Below are 18683 nucleotides of genomic sequence, written 5' to 3' on the forward strand. Positions count from 1 at the left end.
AAATTCTAATTGGTTCATTGTTGATTCCAAGTGGATGTTTGTGCCAAATTTGAAGAAATTCCCTAAAGTTGTTCTTGAGATATCACGTTATCAAGAATAAGACAAACCAGGTCATAGTGACCTTTACCTTTGGCCACCAAAATCTAACTAGTTCATGCTTGAGTCGTTTGTGCCAAATTTGAAGAAATTCCCTCAAGGAGTACTTAAAGCTGCAGTAGGTAGAAAGCCTGAAAACGGTTGATTTTTGAGTCTCATCTGAGTTAGGTTTCGTTCGTCTCCGCCCTGAGCCCCTCCTACCAGACGAGTATGCGAGTATTTTATCCTACTTGGTTCTATTTCTCCCTCTCTGGGAGCCTCGGCTCTCCCTCACCGTGCAGCAGCCCTCCCCATCCCTCCCTTGCGGCCCCGCACATACTCCCAAGCCTCGGCTCTCCCTCACCGCGAAGCAGCCCGTCCCGCACATACCCCCTCGGCTTGGCTCTCCCTCTCCGCGGAGAGCCCTAGGCTCCGCTCCCACGGCTGACCCTCGTGCCCTCTGGCCGGGCCCGGCCCCACCTCACCCTTCCCCTCCCTCCGGGGCTCCGAGTTCTGTCTTCCTTTTTTTGGGTTTAGCCGTGTAGGCAGTTGTAGCCAATGCTGGAATAGCTATTTTACCTGGTGCACTGTTCGCCATTGCCGCTTGCTCTCCCCTTCTGCCGGCGGCACGGGAACGCGCATATGCAGTAGAACAGCCAATAGGAACGCAGTGGTCTGAGCTGACCTTTGATTGGTTGATGCACATCAGCACGATCCTGATTCTTTAGAGGCTGAACACAGAGCCATGGTGAGGTGCAGAAACCTATTGTTTGTCTCAGACCACTTGATTTACATTATGCCTAATGGATATTATAAAATTTTTACTCAATTATACCAAAACAATGTTGCCTACTGGAGCTTTAAGATATGTTCATGAGAATGGAATGTATAAACTTTAGGGCTGAAACAATTCCTCGAGTAACTTGAATAATTTGATTATTAAAAAGGCTTCGTTAAATTCAATACAACTATACAGCGCACTGAGTTTCTTGTAAATCTTTATTTCTGTTAGACAACCCGCTTACGTTACTTCTGCTGTAGAGCTATAGATTAATTGTCAAAAATGTGTCTGACGTGTTATCATGAAGACTGAAATATCACTGCCATGATGGTTTGCATGTAGGGCTACATGTGATGAATTAGTGGCACAGGTGCTATTAATAGCCACAGCCATGCGTAATGGTTTGCCTGTAATGACAGCTGTTCTGTCGGAGAACCACGTTGGTGCGAGACAGTGTGAAAAACTGCACTTCTTCTCTGCCGTATTTTTAACTGACAGATCTAATGAGTGGTGGAGCGGGCACAGATTATCAATACGCAAACTGATTGAAGGGTGTTTCTGCATCAATTTGTGTCTCACTGTGTGAGAGTAAACAAAGCTCGTGCATGTGCGCCCAGCACCACAATGACCGAGATATAAGTGCACGTGAGGCTTTATGAATCCATAAGCTCCATAAGTTTAATATCCGGGTGTAAAGGGACCTTCAGATAACTTTATCAAGCCGCCAGCGGGTCAGTGAGCAGGCTAACAGTCTCCGTAATAATGGCAAGGATGACGCTGAGTGACAGACCGTTATGTGACATTCTCCTCTTGATTTAATATTTCCCCAATATGTCTCACTAAACTCTTAAATACGGGACAAACTGCATCCCGTACTGAATCAGTAAGGGACAGTACATTTTATTTTTCAATATGAGATGAGGGGCAACTCTGTCGTCTCATGCCTTGGTGTGGCGCTGGCATCAGTCACATCACTTCTCCTCAGTTTTACTATCCTTACTTTTATCCAGCCCTCCACAGGAAAAGAGTCAGAGTTTTTCCTGGGAAAAGTTTGTAACGTTTATGAAGAATGGACGCTACCTGTGTAGCATGAGTGCGTATGAAATCGGTCATTTGACAGCTCTGACTTTCAAAAAAGGAAACAAACGTGTTGCGCATTTCTCTCATGTCCTTAAATAAAGCTAAAGTAATCTAATAAAAACATGCAGTATTTCTGATCCAATTACTCAATTAATCGCCAGAATAATCAATAGAATACTCGATTACTAAAAGAATCAATAGCTGTAGCCCTAATAAACGTACCTTCGGACCAACAACCGCCCCAAAAAATTGCCTCAAATTGCCTAAAGAACTCAAAATGACAGTATCTTGAGCATTAAAGGGAAATTTTGGTTTATTTCAACCCGTCTCCTATCGTCCTAAATTTGGTTCAAGTGACTAGTGACATACAGATAATAGTTAGCATGTTAGCCATTAGCCTAGATACAGCCGTAGCGTCAGACCTGTTAAAACGTAAGTGAACGGGCATCCCTTCAAGTGTAAAGTTAGTCCACTAAGCAAGCTTTTTTTCCACAAAGACCGCCTCATATCGTTAGGATAAATGTCAGAGAACATATAGAAAACGACATGTAAATGTGTTGTCTTACCTTACCGGTGTTCTGCCATGTTTGTTTATCCCTCTAGCTCTGCTTTCCAAAGCACAGCCGAAATATATCTCGCCAGCTCTAGATAAAACCCAGCTGGATACTAATGTTACTCCAGGTGGAGGTGTCTCGTCCTCGGTCACATCCAGACCTTGAAAATAAGGCTGCAACCGCTCCCATTCCTTGCAACAGAGGCATTCCTTTTCTGTGGGCACTGGGGCACAGCATTCACAGGTACACCACCAATCTCCAGAGCTACGCAGCCTTGTGGCAGCCATTCCTCCTCTCTCGTCCTCTAACGTTACCTGTTGCGCCTCTCTCTCTCCTCCTCCTCCTCCTCCTCCGTTCAGGCGACCGTCCAGTTCTGCCTTCCCGCTGTTGCTGCTTGTTCAGGCACGCTATGAGATCGCTGCTTGTTCTCGCAATATTTCGGCCACACTTTGGAAAGCAGAGCTAAATGGTAAACAAACATGGCACCACACCGGTAAGGTAAGACAACACGTTTACATGTCGTTTTCTATATGTTCTCTGACATTTATCCTAACGACATGAGGCGGTCTTTGTGGAAAAAAAGCTTGTTTAGTGGACTAACTTTGCACTTGAAAGGATGCCCGTTCACTTACGTTTTAACAGGTCTGACGCTACGGCTGTATCTAGGCTAACGGCTAACATGCTAACTATTATCTGTATGTCACTAGTCACTTGAACCATTTAGGACGATAGGAGACGGCAACCTACAAGTATGTGGCAGACCAGCAGAGGCCAACGCACAAGGCAGCTTTGCTGGACGGGCCTATTTGGATTTAAGGATTATGTTGTCGATGGCTGTAGTAAGTCAAAAGTGACATGACCACCACAACATCCACCATCCATCCGTCACTGCAAACCCCACAAAGAAAGGTACAACGTACAACGTGTTTTTTTAGCTTATTGGCTAGTCAAACTTTAGCCAGCTAACATAAGCAGGCTGCAACAGTTTTTAGTAATGTTGAATTTTTTTTCAAAACCACTGTGTTTTACTGGATTTAAACATGGAAACTGGGGTAGATCATCAGAATTTCATATGACCTGACTTGTGACATGCTTAGTATAAGCACTGACTTGACTTGTCTTGCTTGACTTACAGCAGAGACTTGACATGACTTGCTTGATTCTCACCACAGTCACTTGCTTTTAAGTCACACACATGTGACTTACTCCTAACTCTGTCAAATAGGTTTCAGTGTAAGAGGGCGTATATTTAATATAGTTGTGGCATTGATAAGATATAGTGAATTGTGACAGAACAACAGACGCTGTGTGTTCCATTGTGAAACTCACCGTCAGAATGGAGAGCAGCTCATGGATGGGCAGCTCAGCCCTCAGCCGTTCTTTAAACGTGCGGATGGTCTGATGCTTCAGGTAGTAATAGGAGGCGATGCGACCATAAGTCAGTGGCTCAATGGTCCGATCATCCTGGAGCATTTAAGACAAACAATGTGACAAACAAAAGCTTGATCCCATGCTAAACAATTTGTTTCATGTTACAGACTACAAACTTACTTAAAAAACCCAACACACCTCTTGTATCTCCATGCAATATGAGCACTCCAGGTCCCGCAGGCTTCTCTCCACCAGGTTGGACAGGTATTTGTTGATGGACTCGTGGCTGATGTCTTCTAAGCTGTAATAACTAAACAGGACAGGACACAGGCGTGTGATTGCAAATACCATCAATGATGTCTGATGATGGAATGTAAAAATACATTAAAAAGCCCATTGTGTATTTGTTCTGAAGTTTTACCCCCCACTGACCTTTTAACAGGGAGGCTCAAGAGGATGTAAATACTGTTGAACAAATTCTGCACGGAGCAAAAGATTGGTATATTTGATGAATTTTGACAAATAAATCTGCAGAATTAGCCAATTGCAAACTGTTTTAACACTGTAACACTGGTGCACTATGACGTAGTGGACAGCCACAGAGTCCAAAACAGATAAAGCTATTCAGTGACGGACTCAGGATGTTTGAAGGGCAGGGGCGAAAAGGAAAAAAGGGCACCTACTGCATGACATTGGGACAAGAGGGCAGCCAAAAGGGCACATCCGCTTGTTTTCATCCAAGAGGGCACATCGTCTGTTTTGATCACTCAAGAGGGCCGCCAAAAGGGGCCATCCTCTCATTTTCACCACTCAAGAGGGCAGCCAAAAGGGCACATCCTCTTGTTTTTGTTAATCAAGAGGGCAGCCAAAAGGGCACATCCGCTCGTTTTCATCATTCAAGAAGGCAGCCGATAAGGGCACATCCTCTTATTTTCGCCACTCAAGAGGGCACTTTAGCGCAACGTTTTCAACCGAGGCAGCACCAGGGGGGCCTTCGCCATCAAGTACCATTCTGAGGTCATCAAGTACCATTCTGAAGTCATCAAGTACCATTCTGAGGTCATCAAGTACCATTCAGAAGTCATCGAGTACCATTCTGAGGTCATCGAGTACCATTCTGAGGTCATCAAGTACCATTCTGAAGTCATTGAGTACCATTCTGAGGTCATCGAGTACCATTCTGAGGTCATCAAGTACCATTCTGAAGTCATCGAGTACCATTCTGAGGTCATCAAGTACCATTCTGAAGTCATCAATTACCATTCTGAGGTCATCAAGTACCATTCTGAAGTCATCAAGTACCATTCTGAGGTCATCAAGTACCATTCTGAGGTCATCAAGTACCATTCTAAAGTAATGAAGTACCATTCTGAGGTCAACTACCAATCTGAAGTCATCAAGTACCATTCTGAGGTCAAGTACCATTCTGAAGTCATCAAGTACCAATCTGAAGTCATCAAGTACCATTCTGAAGTAATGAAGTACCATTCTGAGGTCAAGTACCAGTCATCAAGTACCATTCTGAGGTCATCAAGTACCACTCTGAAGCCATCAAGTACCATTCGGAGGTCATCAAGTACCATTTTGAGGTCATCATGTACCATTGTTAAGTCATCAAGTACCATTCTGAGGTCATCAAGTACCATTCTGAAGTCATCAAGTACCATTCTGAGGTCATCAAGTACCATTCTGAGATCATCAAGTACCATTATAAGGTCAAGTACCATTCTGAGGTCATCAAGTACCATTCTGAGGTCATCAAGTACCATTCTGAAGTCATCAAGTACCATTCTGAAGTCATCAAGTACCATTCTGAGATCATCAAGTACCATTATAAGGTCATCAAGTACCATTCTGAGGTCATCAAGTACCATTCTGAGATCATCAAGTACCATTATAAGGTCATCAAGTACCATTCTGAAGTCATCATGTACCATTCTGAGGTCATCAAGTACCATTCTGAAGTAATGAAGTACCAGTCTGAAGTCATGAAGTACCATTCTGAAGTCATCAAGTACCATTCTGAAGTCACCATTCTGAAGTAATGAAGTACCATTCTGAGGTCAAGTACCAGTCATCAAGTACCATTCTAAAGTCATCAAGTACCATTCTGAGGTCATCAAGTACCACACTGAGGTCATCAAGTACCACTCTGAAGCCATCAAGTACCATTCTGAAGTCATCATGTACCATTGTTAAGTCATCAAGTACCATTCTGAGGTCATCAAGTACCATTCTGAAGTCATCAAGTACCATTCTGAAATCATCAAGTACCATTCTGAGGTCATCAAGTACCATTCTGAGATCATCAAGTACCATTATAAGGTCAAGTACCATTCTGAGGTCATCAAGTACCATTCTGAGGTCATCAAGTACCATTATAAGGTCATCAAGTACCATTCTGAAGTCATCAAGTACCATTCTGAGGTCATCAAGTACCATTCTGAGGTCATCAAGTACCATTCTGAGATCATCAAGTACCATTATAAGGTCATCAAGTACCATTCTGAAGTCATCATGTACCATTCTGAGGTCATCAAGTACCATTCTGAAGTAATGAAGTACCAGTCTGAAGTCATGAAGTACCATTCTGAAGTCATCAAGTACCATTCTGAAGTCACCATTCTGAAGTAATGAAGTACCATTCTGAGGTCAAGTACCAGTCATCAAGTACCATTCTAAAGTCATCAAGTACCATTCTGAGGTCATCAAGTACCATTCTGAAGTCATCAAGTACCAGAGTTGGGCGGTATCCAAATTTTGTTACCGTTAAACCTACCTCACATTTTACCGGGGTATACAGTATTACCGTGACTAATTAAAAATCACTTTAAAGGGCTCAGAGGGAGTCGCCAAAATGTCGGCTTGTGCTTATACCATTCAGAAACATAATAACAAATAACAGCTTTTATCAATAAATATTAAAAAAAAAAAAAAAAAAAAAACTTCCAAAAAAGTATCAATAAATAACAACCTTGGTAACGATAATGTGTGCTATACAGCGTATCCGACCGCAGTGGCTACTGTCCGATGGTTTATTTTTAGAACCTATCAAAATAAATCAAATACATTAAAAGCACAGCTCTACAGCATCCGGTACTAGGGCTTATCAAATAAGAAAAACAGAACAATAAATAAGAAGGCATGACTGAAAACAACTCAGAGACTCTTTATCTGATGACATAGTTTCTCTAGATGGCATTGCTCTGGCCTCTAGCACTACAGTAAGAAACCTCGGAGTAACATTTGATCAAGATTTGTCTTTTAATTCTCATTTAAAACAAACCTCACGGACTGCATTTTTTCATCTGCGTAGTATTGCGAAAATTAGGCCTATCCTGACCTGAAAAGATGCAGAAAAATTGGTCCACGCTTTTGTTACCTCAAAGCTGGATTACTGTAACTCTCTATTATCAGGTAGCTCTAGTAAGTCCTTAAAAACTCTCCAGCTAATTCAGAATGCAGCAGCACGTGTACTAACAGGAACTAAGAAACAAGATCATAGTTCTCCTGTTTTAGCTTCTCTGCACTGACTCCCTGTAAAATCCAGAATTGAATTTAAAATCCTACTGTTAACTTATAAAGCTCTAAATGGTCAAGCTCCGTCATATCTTAGAGAGCTCATAGTGCCATATTATCCCACCAGAACACTGCGCTCGGAGAATGCAGGGTTACTCGTGGTCCCTAAAGTCTCCAAAAGTAGATCAGGAGCCAGAGCCTTCAGCTATCAGGCTCCTCTCCTGTGGAATCATCTTCCTGTTGCGGTCCGGGAGGCAGATACCATCTCCACATTTAAGACTAGACTTAAGACTTTCCTCTTTGATAAAGCTTATAGTTAGGGCTGGCTCAGGCTTGCCTTGTACCAGCCCCTAGTTAGGCTGACTTAGGCCTAGTCTGCCGGAGGACCCCCCTATAATACACCGGGCACCTTCTCTCCTTCTCTGTCTCCCTCTCTCTCTCTCTCTCTCTCGTGTCCTATTACTGCATCTTGCTAACTCGGCCATTCTGGATGTCACTAACTCGGCTTCTTCTCCGGAGCCTTTGTGCTCCATCGTCTCTCAGGTTAACTTGTATTGCAGCGGTGCATGGATAGGGTGACGTGTGTGGTTGTGCTGCTGCCGTGGTCCTGCCAGGTGCCTCCTGCTGCTGCTGTTATCATTAGTCATACTTCTACTGTTATTATACACATATGATTATTGTCACACATGTATACTATCAGATATTAATATATTATTATTAATTATAATATTATTACTTCCATTAATGTTGTAAGCTACTGTCATTACCGTTTGTCCTGCATCTCTCTCTGTCTGTCTCTCTCTGTGTCTCTCTCCCCTTCTGTCTCATAGTGTCATACGGATTACTGTTAATTTATTATGTTGATCTGTGCTGTATGACATCTATTGCACGTCTGTCCATCCTGGAAGAGGGATCCCTCCTCAGTTGCTCTTCCTGAGGTTTCTACCATTTTTTTTCCCCGTTAAAGGTTTTTTTTGGGGGAGTTTTTCCTATCCGCTGTGAGGGTCCAAAGGACAGAGGGATGTTGTATGCTGTAAAGCCCTGTGAGGCAAATTGTGATTTGTGATATTGGGCTTTATAAATAAAATTGATTGATTGACTGATTGATTGATTGATTGATTGATTGATTGACTGATTGAAAAATGGGCATATATAATCCTATCCTGAGAAGCAACGGGAAATACTGTTCGTTGGTTTATTTTTAGAGCCTACCTTTAGTTTAAAAAGTTCACCCTCTCCAAGTCCCAACTGTTCTGACCATCAGAACAGGCTACTCCTCATTGAAAATGACATAAAAACAAAGTATAATGATAACTATAGCAGCATCATATGCTTCAAAACTATTCAAGGTTTTTCGCCAGACAAACCAGCATGTTTACTTTTTCCAGCTGGAGCAGGGCATGTAGTGGATTGACAACTTTGGCCACGGTGCTGAATATGCGCTCTGATGGAGAACTCGTGGCACAAACGCACAGGCACTTTCAGGCAGCCCTTGACATCAGAGGAAAACGCCTGGCTCCATCACATTTCCACCTGAGAAGGAGGTCTTCGTCTCCCTGAATAACAGGCTCACGACAACAGGCAGTCATCTCTGCTCCTGCTCGCTCCTGTATGGTGCCGACCTGACCTGCCGCCGCATTGACTTTTCTTTGAAGGAGACTGCCCACAGTCATCTGTTTTTCGGTGGTTCGGGTTGCACTTCTCCCTCCTCCACTCTGATGGAAACTGGACCTGCTGCTGCTGCTTGCAGAAATTGTGGGGTTTTTGAGGACCAACTCGCTTGCTGCGCGGCTTGCCATCTTTTCTTCTCTTTCTTACATCTGAGCTGTCACGTGACGACGTCACATCCAAAAACTTCATCAAATGTCATCTCCCGACAACAGTTATGAGAAACATTATAGCCTATTATTAGTTTTAAATTGAAATAGTATTAAATTGAAAACTCAACCACACATACATAAGTGCTGGACAAACAGTCATTATTTAGACATTAAATTATATTTAATATTATATCAGGCCACTGTAGGCCTATATGGGCAGCAGATTTTTTTAATGACAGTAATGAAACTGATACTGTTGCTATTTTTAGATAGATAGATTTTTAGATTTTTTTTCTGGTGAGTAGGCTGTCTATTTTAAGTATGTTCAACCATCAATAACCTTGCTTAATGGAGCTATAAAGCTCCACAAAAGAGGTTTAAAGATAGTTATGAGACAGGGATCACCATGTGTTGTATAAAAACATAGTGAATAAACTGCCAACTTCTTGTCTGGTTAGTTAGCAAGCTAGCTAGCTTGAAGAGCAACTGTGACTTTTGCAAGCATCTTCCCAACTGACAAGCATATTAACTCTTAGCTTGCCCGAGACATGAGTTCACTGGTTCACCAGCTAGCCCTGCTAGTTTTCACTATGTCACCAAACTCCTATCACCATCTGTTTCACATGTATAATGAATAAACATCATGCCACTTTTCAGTGTGACCAGGGGTTCATTTCAGAGCATGAAACCACCTAAACCAGGCTTATGATACTTTACCATGACATCAGCTATGTCCCAATTCAATTGATATACTAGTTAGTGGTACAAAAAATATGATAGGAAACACTATCATGACAATATACACACTGAAATGAAAGCAACAGTCTAAACTAGTCAACCTACTACTTCAGCAATAAACTGACATAACATAATTAAGTGGGTACAGAAATGACAGAATTGTAGATGTTAAATACTCCTGCACATGCACACACCACTGAAAACTACCTGGATATTATCGCAAACTTGTACACAAGGATATGAACAGACCAGGTTCCCTGTAAACATCATATTCCCAATATAATTAAGTACAGGATAAGACTCAAAACCCAGACAAAAGACTTGACTGAGGTTTTCTCTCACTGATGATGTAACACTGATGATGGGACCTCATTAGGGCCTAATGGAAAACCCAAATAATAATGGTAACATGGTGGAGTCAAATGGCTCATCACTACTGTGTCTACACATCGTTGCTGGTTAGAATCTTGTTGTGTTGTGAAGAAAAGCCACAGCTGTAAGAAAAATGGCCCGCCCTTGCCAGCAAATGATTCCCAGGTTAGACTGTTATTACCTGAAATAAGACAACCAGTGGCCAGCCAAAATGGGTTCCATGCTCAGCACTGAATAAGAGTTACCACATGAGGCTCAGCAGAAATGTAATCAAAGACATTCTTCATTAGCTCATAGTGCCAATACAGTATATGTGCATGGTGTGTGCCAGTCAAATAAAAGAGCAAAGGAAACCAGGCATGCTTTTAATAAAGCTGGTACAGACAGATGCCTAAAATCCCAGAGGTGTGTTTGGAAAGGTGGAAAAAAAACCTGTGTAAGTTTGTAATGTAAGTAAGGTAAAAATGTCTTGGTTAAGTTGGATGAGGGTTTACAGAACATTGCTGGTAGTTATTCGTGCTATTACAGTGCCATCTGGTTGTTCTCTACTGTCAGTTAATGAAGATAATAAGTGGTCCTTTACAAATTACTGTGTAAGCTGCAATACAGTATTGTTATGAGACCCTCCTTTTGTTTCTTTCAGAATGTTTGCGAGCTAAGATGAAATATAAATCTGCTATTAGAGACATATGCAAGTCTTTAAACTGCATTGGTTATTGCCAATGATTCCGACTTTGAAAACACTTGCATGGGTGTGGGGTTTGGGGGAAGGAAGGCTGCTGGCATTGTGACATTTCTGATATGTATGCAAGTGATACATTCAAAACTTTTTAACAATGAAAAGAAAAGATTTTAATATTTCTTGAACACAGTGTTAATATTTTGTGAGTCTCATTAAAATATAAACATTTAATTGCTTATATAAAGCATAAATAAGACCACAATTAATAAACATTATTAGGATTGGGATTTTGGTGTTCACCTCGATAACCAGATTTATCATATAGTTTTGGATAATGCCATTGCATCAGATAAATGACAAGAAATGGAATATAAATGGTTAATGGACTTGCAAATACACTGAATGCCACATTTACCCATTTACACACTTTCATACACTGGTGGTTGAGGCTACCATCGAAGTGCCACCCCTCATCAGTTACACATTCACACACCGATAGCTATTGGGATCAATTTGGGGTTCAGTATCTTGGCCAAGGAAATTTGGACACGTGGACTGGAGCAGTCATGGATTGAATAGTTGATCTTCTGATGAGTGGAAGACCTGCTCTACTTCCTGAGCCACAGCCCGATAATCAACAAACAGAAGGAAACCTCCAATAAACAAGTAAAATAAATACAATACTTTATGTGCCAGAAGTGGCCAAAACAGCTTGGAATTTCCATCTATCCACCACTTATCTGACTCTGGGTCGTGGCAACTGGCTAAGTAAGGTAGCCCAGTAGCTCTTTTCCCCAGCCATGTACTCCAGTTCCTCCAGGGGGATCCCAAGACGTTCCCTGGCCAGATAGGATTTACAATCCCTTAGCCTGTTTTAGGTCTTCCAAGTGGTTTCCTACCAGTTGGATGTGCTTGGAATATCTTCACAGGGATGCGTCTGGGGATGATGCTGACCCAATCCACCTCAGCTGACTTCTTTAAATGTGAAGGAACAGTGGATCTATGCCAAGCTCCATTTGAATGGCTGGCTACACCCATCACCTCTAATCTCTAAGGGTAAGCCCAACCACCTTGTGAAGGAAACTCAATTTAAATCACTTACATCCACAATCTCATTGTTCCCCAAACCTCATGACTGATAGGACCAGTAAAATCACAGTCTTCCCTTCAGACTCACCACAACAATCTGGCACTATGTCTGTGTAACTCCTGGTGCTGCATCTTTCTGTTGATCTTGCATTGCAACCTACCCTCACTTGTGAAAAAGACTTCAGGACAGTTAAATCATAATTCTTCTGGACAGCCCTGTCACCAAAAGAAAATGTTGGCATTGTATGTTTCTGTGAACCACGATACATTACATTTGCACATTTTATTATTGTTTTGCCATCGGGAGGGGGAGAAGATGGTGAACAGCGTGTCACCTAGGCAAGACGCCTGATAAGCTACAGACCACTGTTTCAGACAAACAACAAAACTGGATGTTTTTCAGCGGTTTCAAACAATTTTTTTGCCCCCAAACGTCGCTATTTTTCCAGCAGGAATAGTGCCGCAATAAGCTGTTCTTTTTAATCAAGACATTGCTGCATTTCACCCAAAACTGGGTGTTCCAGACCAAAACATGCAAACATAATGTATTTGTGCAAATTGAATACATCTATGGTTTGCAGAGATGCCAATTTACATTTTTTTAGCAGTTGGGTTGTTTTCCCATGACACCCTAGCTCCTCCCCCAGATATACATCTTTTTTTCTTCAGATTTTTTTTTCTTTTTTAAATGGGCTTCCTCCTGTTTTGCTTTGTGGCTCGTGTATGAATAGACATATGAAATATTTTTTCAATGCATACTGTATATACACATGTTGTGATAGCAGTTTGTTAGATAATCAGTGTTTTTCATTTGATTGGAAGTAGATGTTGCTTCCATGAAGAAAAATGTTAATAAAATCGGTTAATAACCTGGGAGCCAGAGGGATCAACCAGCTCCAAACATAAACACAGACTGAAAATATTTAAAGCAAACAAAATACCAGCATAATACTAGCTTCAAGTTATAGAGATAAGTTAAAAAAAAAAAATAATAGCAGGAATGACTACCAGTAGGTCAGTTAACAGGTGGAGGGAGATATATTAGATTTAGGTCATTTTAATGTTGTCTGCATAATGCATGCAAACCTTAAAAAAAAAAGGCCACTTCTCATATTACACAAAAACAAATGATATCTTCATGATCATCATACAGAACCATTTATTGTGCAGCTGGGAGCAGGGAGGAGGAATCACAGCCTCAGTTGCGGGCTGGAAGCAGCAGTTGAGACGGGTGATGGTCAAATTTAATGTGTGTTTAATGTTAAGTATTTCTTCCATTCCCATCACTCCACATGTTCACAGCACGCAGATCTGAGCGCCGAATGTGTTTATTACTGAACACATTTCACAGGTCTTTAGTGGTGGCAGGGCCTGTCTGATTAAGTCATGGCCATTAGCATCATCACCATTAGGCTCCTGATGGCACAGGGAGTCCGCCTGCAGACGTTTACGATACCCACGGGACCCTGTGTCTGTGTCTGTGTGTGTGTGTGTATTTGTGCGTGTGTGTTGTGGGAATCAAAGTCTGAAAGCAGTGGTGATAGATTAGCTGTTCAGATATAAAACGCAGCTGCATGGAGATAGCAGTGTCAGGGGATTTGCACGTTCAGAGGCAAAATTTAAGACACTGAATATCATCTAGATGTTAACATGAAGCTGAATTTAAGGGTGCTGATGTGCAACTGTTGATTAGAGGGTGTGCAATAAAGGCAAAATATGTTTGTCACACTGGAACCAAATTCAGTTTTGATTTAGTGGAAGGCCTGCAGGTCTAACTCAGTACCAACTGTAAGTGCAAGCGATGTAATCCGAAGAACACTGTCAGGTCGGTGTACGTCTTCTGGTGTAAATGTTGCTGTTCCCATGTCAACGCTTTCTTTTTTTTTTTCGCTGTATGTTCGATGATGTGAAAACACGTGGGCGCCAGCTGATTGAATGGGTTATCAAAAAAAAAAAATCCCACGCAAATGAGACAAAGCAACTGTTTTCAACTTTCCACCGCTTGTAAAAGCAACAGCCCTCACTGTAGACTTTTTTGCTTCTTTGCTGTAGCCATGTCTGCTGTTAGGTAACTGTTTGTTTGCTTGTTTACGGTATGTTTATGAAAACATATTAGTTCCACCTGCATAGTTCCTACTTGGTGCATGTCTGTATGATAGTGCCATCATGAGGTGAACATAAAAAATGCAAAGTGAACTTCCTTGATCAACGAAAATTGTGTGGTGGGCCACATAGATTATTTTGAACAACAAGCCTTTTAAAATTAGTCCGGCTGGATTTTGGACAGGACTGCTTATTGGGTTTAGCTCTTAAACATTTGCAAATAACTACAACAGGGTGCCTACAGTAGTGATGCACGGGTCGAACCACAGTCCGTGGGTCCCGCAGGTTGACCCGTGGTTCCGGCAGTTTGGTAAGCTTGTTGGAAAATATTGTGGGTTTTATTTTATTTATTTATTTATTTTTAAGATATTTTTATAGGGTGTTTTTGCCTTTGATAGGATAGTGAAGTATGAAGGGGGGGAGAGAGAGAGGGAGAGACATGCAGCAAAGGGCTCACAGGCTGGAGTCCAACCTGGGCCGCTGCGGCAACAGCCTCGTACATGGGGTGCCTGCTCTATCCACTAAGCCACCGACGCCCCAATATTGTGGGTTTTAGGCAGGCTGGTCATAGAGTGACAAAGCAGTGTTCTAAATAAGTCATAATAATTTACAGAAACACTGAGCAATAATCCAACTTCCACCTTCTGTTATCCCTCTCTGTTTCTTTCTGTCTCTCTCACGCAGCAAGCAGCTTTACCATCAGCGCTGCTGCACTCAGGCTTTCCGTTATTCAGCTTTCGCTCTGCAAATATGTAGGCCTAACACCGTGTCCTAACAGCAAGTGAGTACCTCTCACCTCTCATGTAAACAAACCACGCAGGTTATCAGCTATGTGCTCCAACTCATAGACGTAACCACTAAAAGATGGGTAAGTAGCCTTCTTTCTGTCTTTCTATGTTTGAACTTTTTAAAACAGAAAACACATGTTTAGCTATAAAGATTTATAACATCAGAAATGTGGAAGAGCTTGATTCATTTCGGTGAAATTCACTGTCAACTCGGACAAGGCTTACTGTATGGGGTTTCCCTTGAGGTTGCAATAGATCATGGGACGGGATGTTGCAACAAGTCATCTAAGACTGTCCTTGTATAATGACAATATGAGCTTTGTTCATATTCTCAGCTGTGACAAAAGCATGTTCTCAGTTGTGGTTTCACTTGTGATTTTCACTGACATAAACTGCAGGTGCAGCTGAGAAGTGAAGAACATCCAGTTTTGTGACCTCTGCTTTCTGCTGCTGATGCAGTTCTGTTGCCTTCATCAAACTGTGACCGCCAGCACACACTGGGATGGTCTTAAGTCAAGTTTGAAGTAGCAGGGATGAGAATCAGTGACTAAAAATCTCAGGCCACGGTAGTCTGTAAAACTGTGGATTCCCCTATTTGTGAAGGAGTTCATGTATTTTGCAGTCTTGTTATGAAGTGAGGGTATGATGGAACATGAGCTCACAGGCGACTGGTGCAACACAGACAGTAATGTCATTTTGCCTGCGTGTCAGGGTGAAGTGGGAGCTGAAGCTGGAGGCTCAGATTTACCACTTTCTCTGTGTTCCAGCTCTCACCTATGGTCGGGAGTGTTCAGTAAGAAATCATGATGAACATAGATAAAAGCAGCTGAAATGGGTGTCTGGCTTTATCCCTCAGAGACAGAGTGAGGAGCTCTGACATATGGAAGAAGTATGGGAGCAGTAGAGCTGCTGCCCCCATGCCTGAAAAGATGTCAGGTGAGGTAGTTTGGGCATCTGACCAGCATGCCTCTTGGACAGCCCTCTGTGGAGGTTTTCCAGGCATGTCTAACTTGGAAGAGACCCAAGACCAACACAAAACAAACTGGAGGGAAAATGTAATCCATCTGAAATAGCAATGACTTTGGATAACCCAGGTGGAAGTGGAAGACGTAGCTAGGGAGATGAGAGTCTGGTCTACTTTGCTTAGTCTGCTAACACTGTAGCCTGGACATCATGTAGACAGCAGAATATGGATGGATGGATATTACATTTATCTTTTTAAGGATTTCCAGATATTTTGATTATATTAAGTATACAATATACAGTATACATTGAATTGTCAAAAAATTTGGTAAATAGGCTTTTTTTAATAAAAAAGGCAATTCATAAGTTGTAAGTAATGATCATAAGCATCAAATGCTAACAATTTACCAACTGTCCTATCATTGCTAGAAATTAGGCAACCTCTAATAACCTTTGTAATACAGTGCCACGAGAATGGTGGTTTTTGTAGACAACCTGGAAATTAGTGTCGACATGACTCTGTCAACAAAACGCCTTGGGGATTTTTCAGTTGGATTTTAGATAATTGCAGAAAATAAGCCTTGTGCAAAACAAAAGTTTATACTTCAAAGTTTTATTAAGTGAGATAATCTCTTCAAATGAGCACCACTTTTATGATTTTTGATGCAATCAGAAGAAGGAAAAAACTAACATTAGGCTATAAACAAACTACACTACAGTCACGACATCAATGACGCTACCACAACAAGACCGTCTCATTTAGTCACTTGTTAGCTACTGCCTTTTTAAAACATTTTAAAGCTTCAAAATTAGCAAGTGGGGTATATACTGATGTATTCTATGTTGCAGACGAGTGAACCGGAAGTGCAAAACTGCTAACGCATTTCTCTGTTTCAGGACTCATTCCTGCAGCACTCTATAGTGGTACTTGCAGTAGTTTTTCTATCCTGGATCTCAGTGTTGGTGGATTTCTAGTCTGGCTCTCAGGATGTACACTGTGGGTATAAACCTGTCATTGGCAGCCTGTCTATGAGAATGACACACTTCCTGCATGAATCAATTTTCAAAATTCTTGTCTCGTATAGCAGGACATATCTCCACACCTGGTTTCAGCAATGTGCGTGAAACAACAACAACAACCCCAGAGTTTTCTTTTGCAGGGATTTAGCCATTTTAATGCTTGCACTCTCCACCATTGCAAACATTACAATACCATTGCTACATCCTGGGCTTTTCGCTGCCCGTGATGACTGTGATTGGTGAAAAGAAATCCAAACAAACCACAGCAGTTTTTCTCCCTCAGTGCAGAGTTAAGTCAGACCTTTTTTCAACACTGGTACAGCATGGTCTGGCTGTGCAGAGCTATTGAGTTTCTAACTATTTTTGAAGCTGTTTGTTATTTCAACTTATGGCGAGAGACAGTAAAGTTTGGAGAGATACAGAACGGAAATGATATTAAAGGTCCTGGTTCCGATATAAAACCAGAGTGTTATATTTACATGGTCCATACCACCCAAAAAATGGCCATTAATGGTGTCTCAGGCTTTCCACCAATCCCAGAGGAACACCAAAAACTTGTCACTGTTTTGCATGAAAACTATCAGACACTGAATATTGACCAAAAAACTCAGCTTGAATCCAAAATGCTGAGTTTCAGGTTTCACAGACCTGTGTTGGTACGATCCTGCTGTGAGGCCTCAGTCAGGGTGGAATGGTGAATGGTAAATGTGGGATGACAGCCGTGCAAATACCAGCAGGCTGGAATGTTCTGGAATGGTCTCTGTCTACATAGCAGATGTTTGACCGAAGAACATGGCACTGCTCTAACCAGGTTGAGAGAGTAGGCTAAGAATGTGTGCATGTGTGTTTGCTTTAGTCTTGAACTGCATGATCTGCGGCACTTTGTGATGATATGTGGTGTGAGCAGGTTGTTCTAACCTGGGGTTCATCACCAGCCGCCTGAAGAAGTATGTCCAAGTGATGTAGTCCATTGCATCCTGTTTGGATGAGATGGTTCCTGCAGCAATCTCGGCATTCAGATGGTCTGACAGCACACTGAGGAGGCTGCGGATACAACACACAATCAAAAACTGATCACTAACACAATTATTTTGATTAACAATCTTGTTTCAAGGGCATTTGATATAAGGGGGCTCATTATTATAAACCAGTAGAGCTCAATTTTGAACCTCAATATTTTTTGGACAAACAGCTCCTGGTCTTTGACATAACAAGGCATGAGAAAATCTTAGACAGAAGTCTTAATAATCAAGACAACAGACTGTTACCTGGACTCAACAGGGAAAGGCTCGTAGAGGAACTTCTTGTAGAAATCCTTCTTGATGTCGTGGACGAGGATAACTGCTTTGCCCTGGTCATCAAACTGAGGCCGACCTGCTCGCCCCATCATCTGTAGAACATCTACACACACAGCACATACGTTATCAAAGACTGTGTTTGTTACACTATTCTTTAAACAAGCTACAATAAAAGTGATTCTTTGCTGTCATTTTGCTTTTTATTCCAAGACTTGATTCATACTTCCCAAGGCTTACAGTCCCTTTACAGACCCAGGTGACATGTGTGTTGTGCACTAAAATCGGCAACTAACAGACAAATCAGAATAGTAAGTGTAGTTCGCATATTTGTTTATGCTGTTTGTTAGCTTCTTAGCTTGTAGCTAGCAGTGGCTGACACAGTGTTTGCAGTTCTGAAACATATAACAATATCTGTTATGGTGTAGTTTCT

General features: G+C 41.8%; 1 protein-coding gene across 1 annotated transcript in view; it reads right to left on the reverse strand.

Annotated features, from left to right (window-relative positions):
* ascc3 (activating signal cointegrator 1 complex subunit 3) overlaps nt 1-18683 on the reverse strand; it is a 257950-nt gene that overhangs the window by 23655 nt on the left and 215612 nt on the right. Inside the window, exons 33-36 of the mRNA XM_033639918.2 lie at nt 18224-18356; nt 17874-17999; nt 4060-4171; nt 3820-3954 (exon numbers count right to left, since the gene is read on the reverse strand). Of these exons, the coding sequence (XP_033495809.2) occupies nt 3820-3954; nt 4060-4171; nt 17874-17999; nt 18224-18356 (506 nt within the window). The remainder of the gene's footprint in view (nt 1-3819; nt 3955-4059; nt 4172-17873; nt 18000-18223; nt 18357-18683) is intronic.

The sequence above is a fragment of the Epinephelus lanceolatus genome, chromosome 10 (genome assembly GCF_041903045.1).
Source record: "Epinephelus lanceolatus isolate andai-2023 chromosome 10, ASM4190304v1, whole genome shotgun sequence".
NCBI lineage: Eukaryota > Metazoa > Chordata > Actinopteri > Perciformes > Serranidae > Epinephelus > Epinephelus lanceolatus.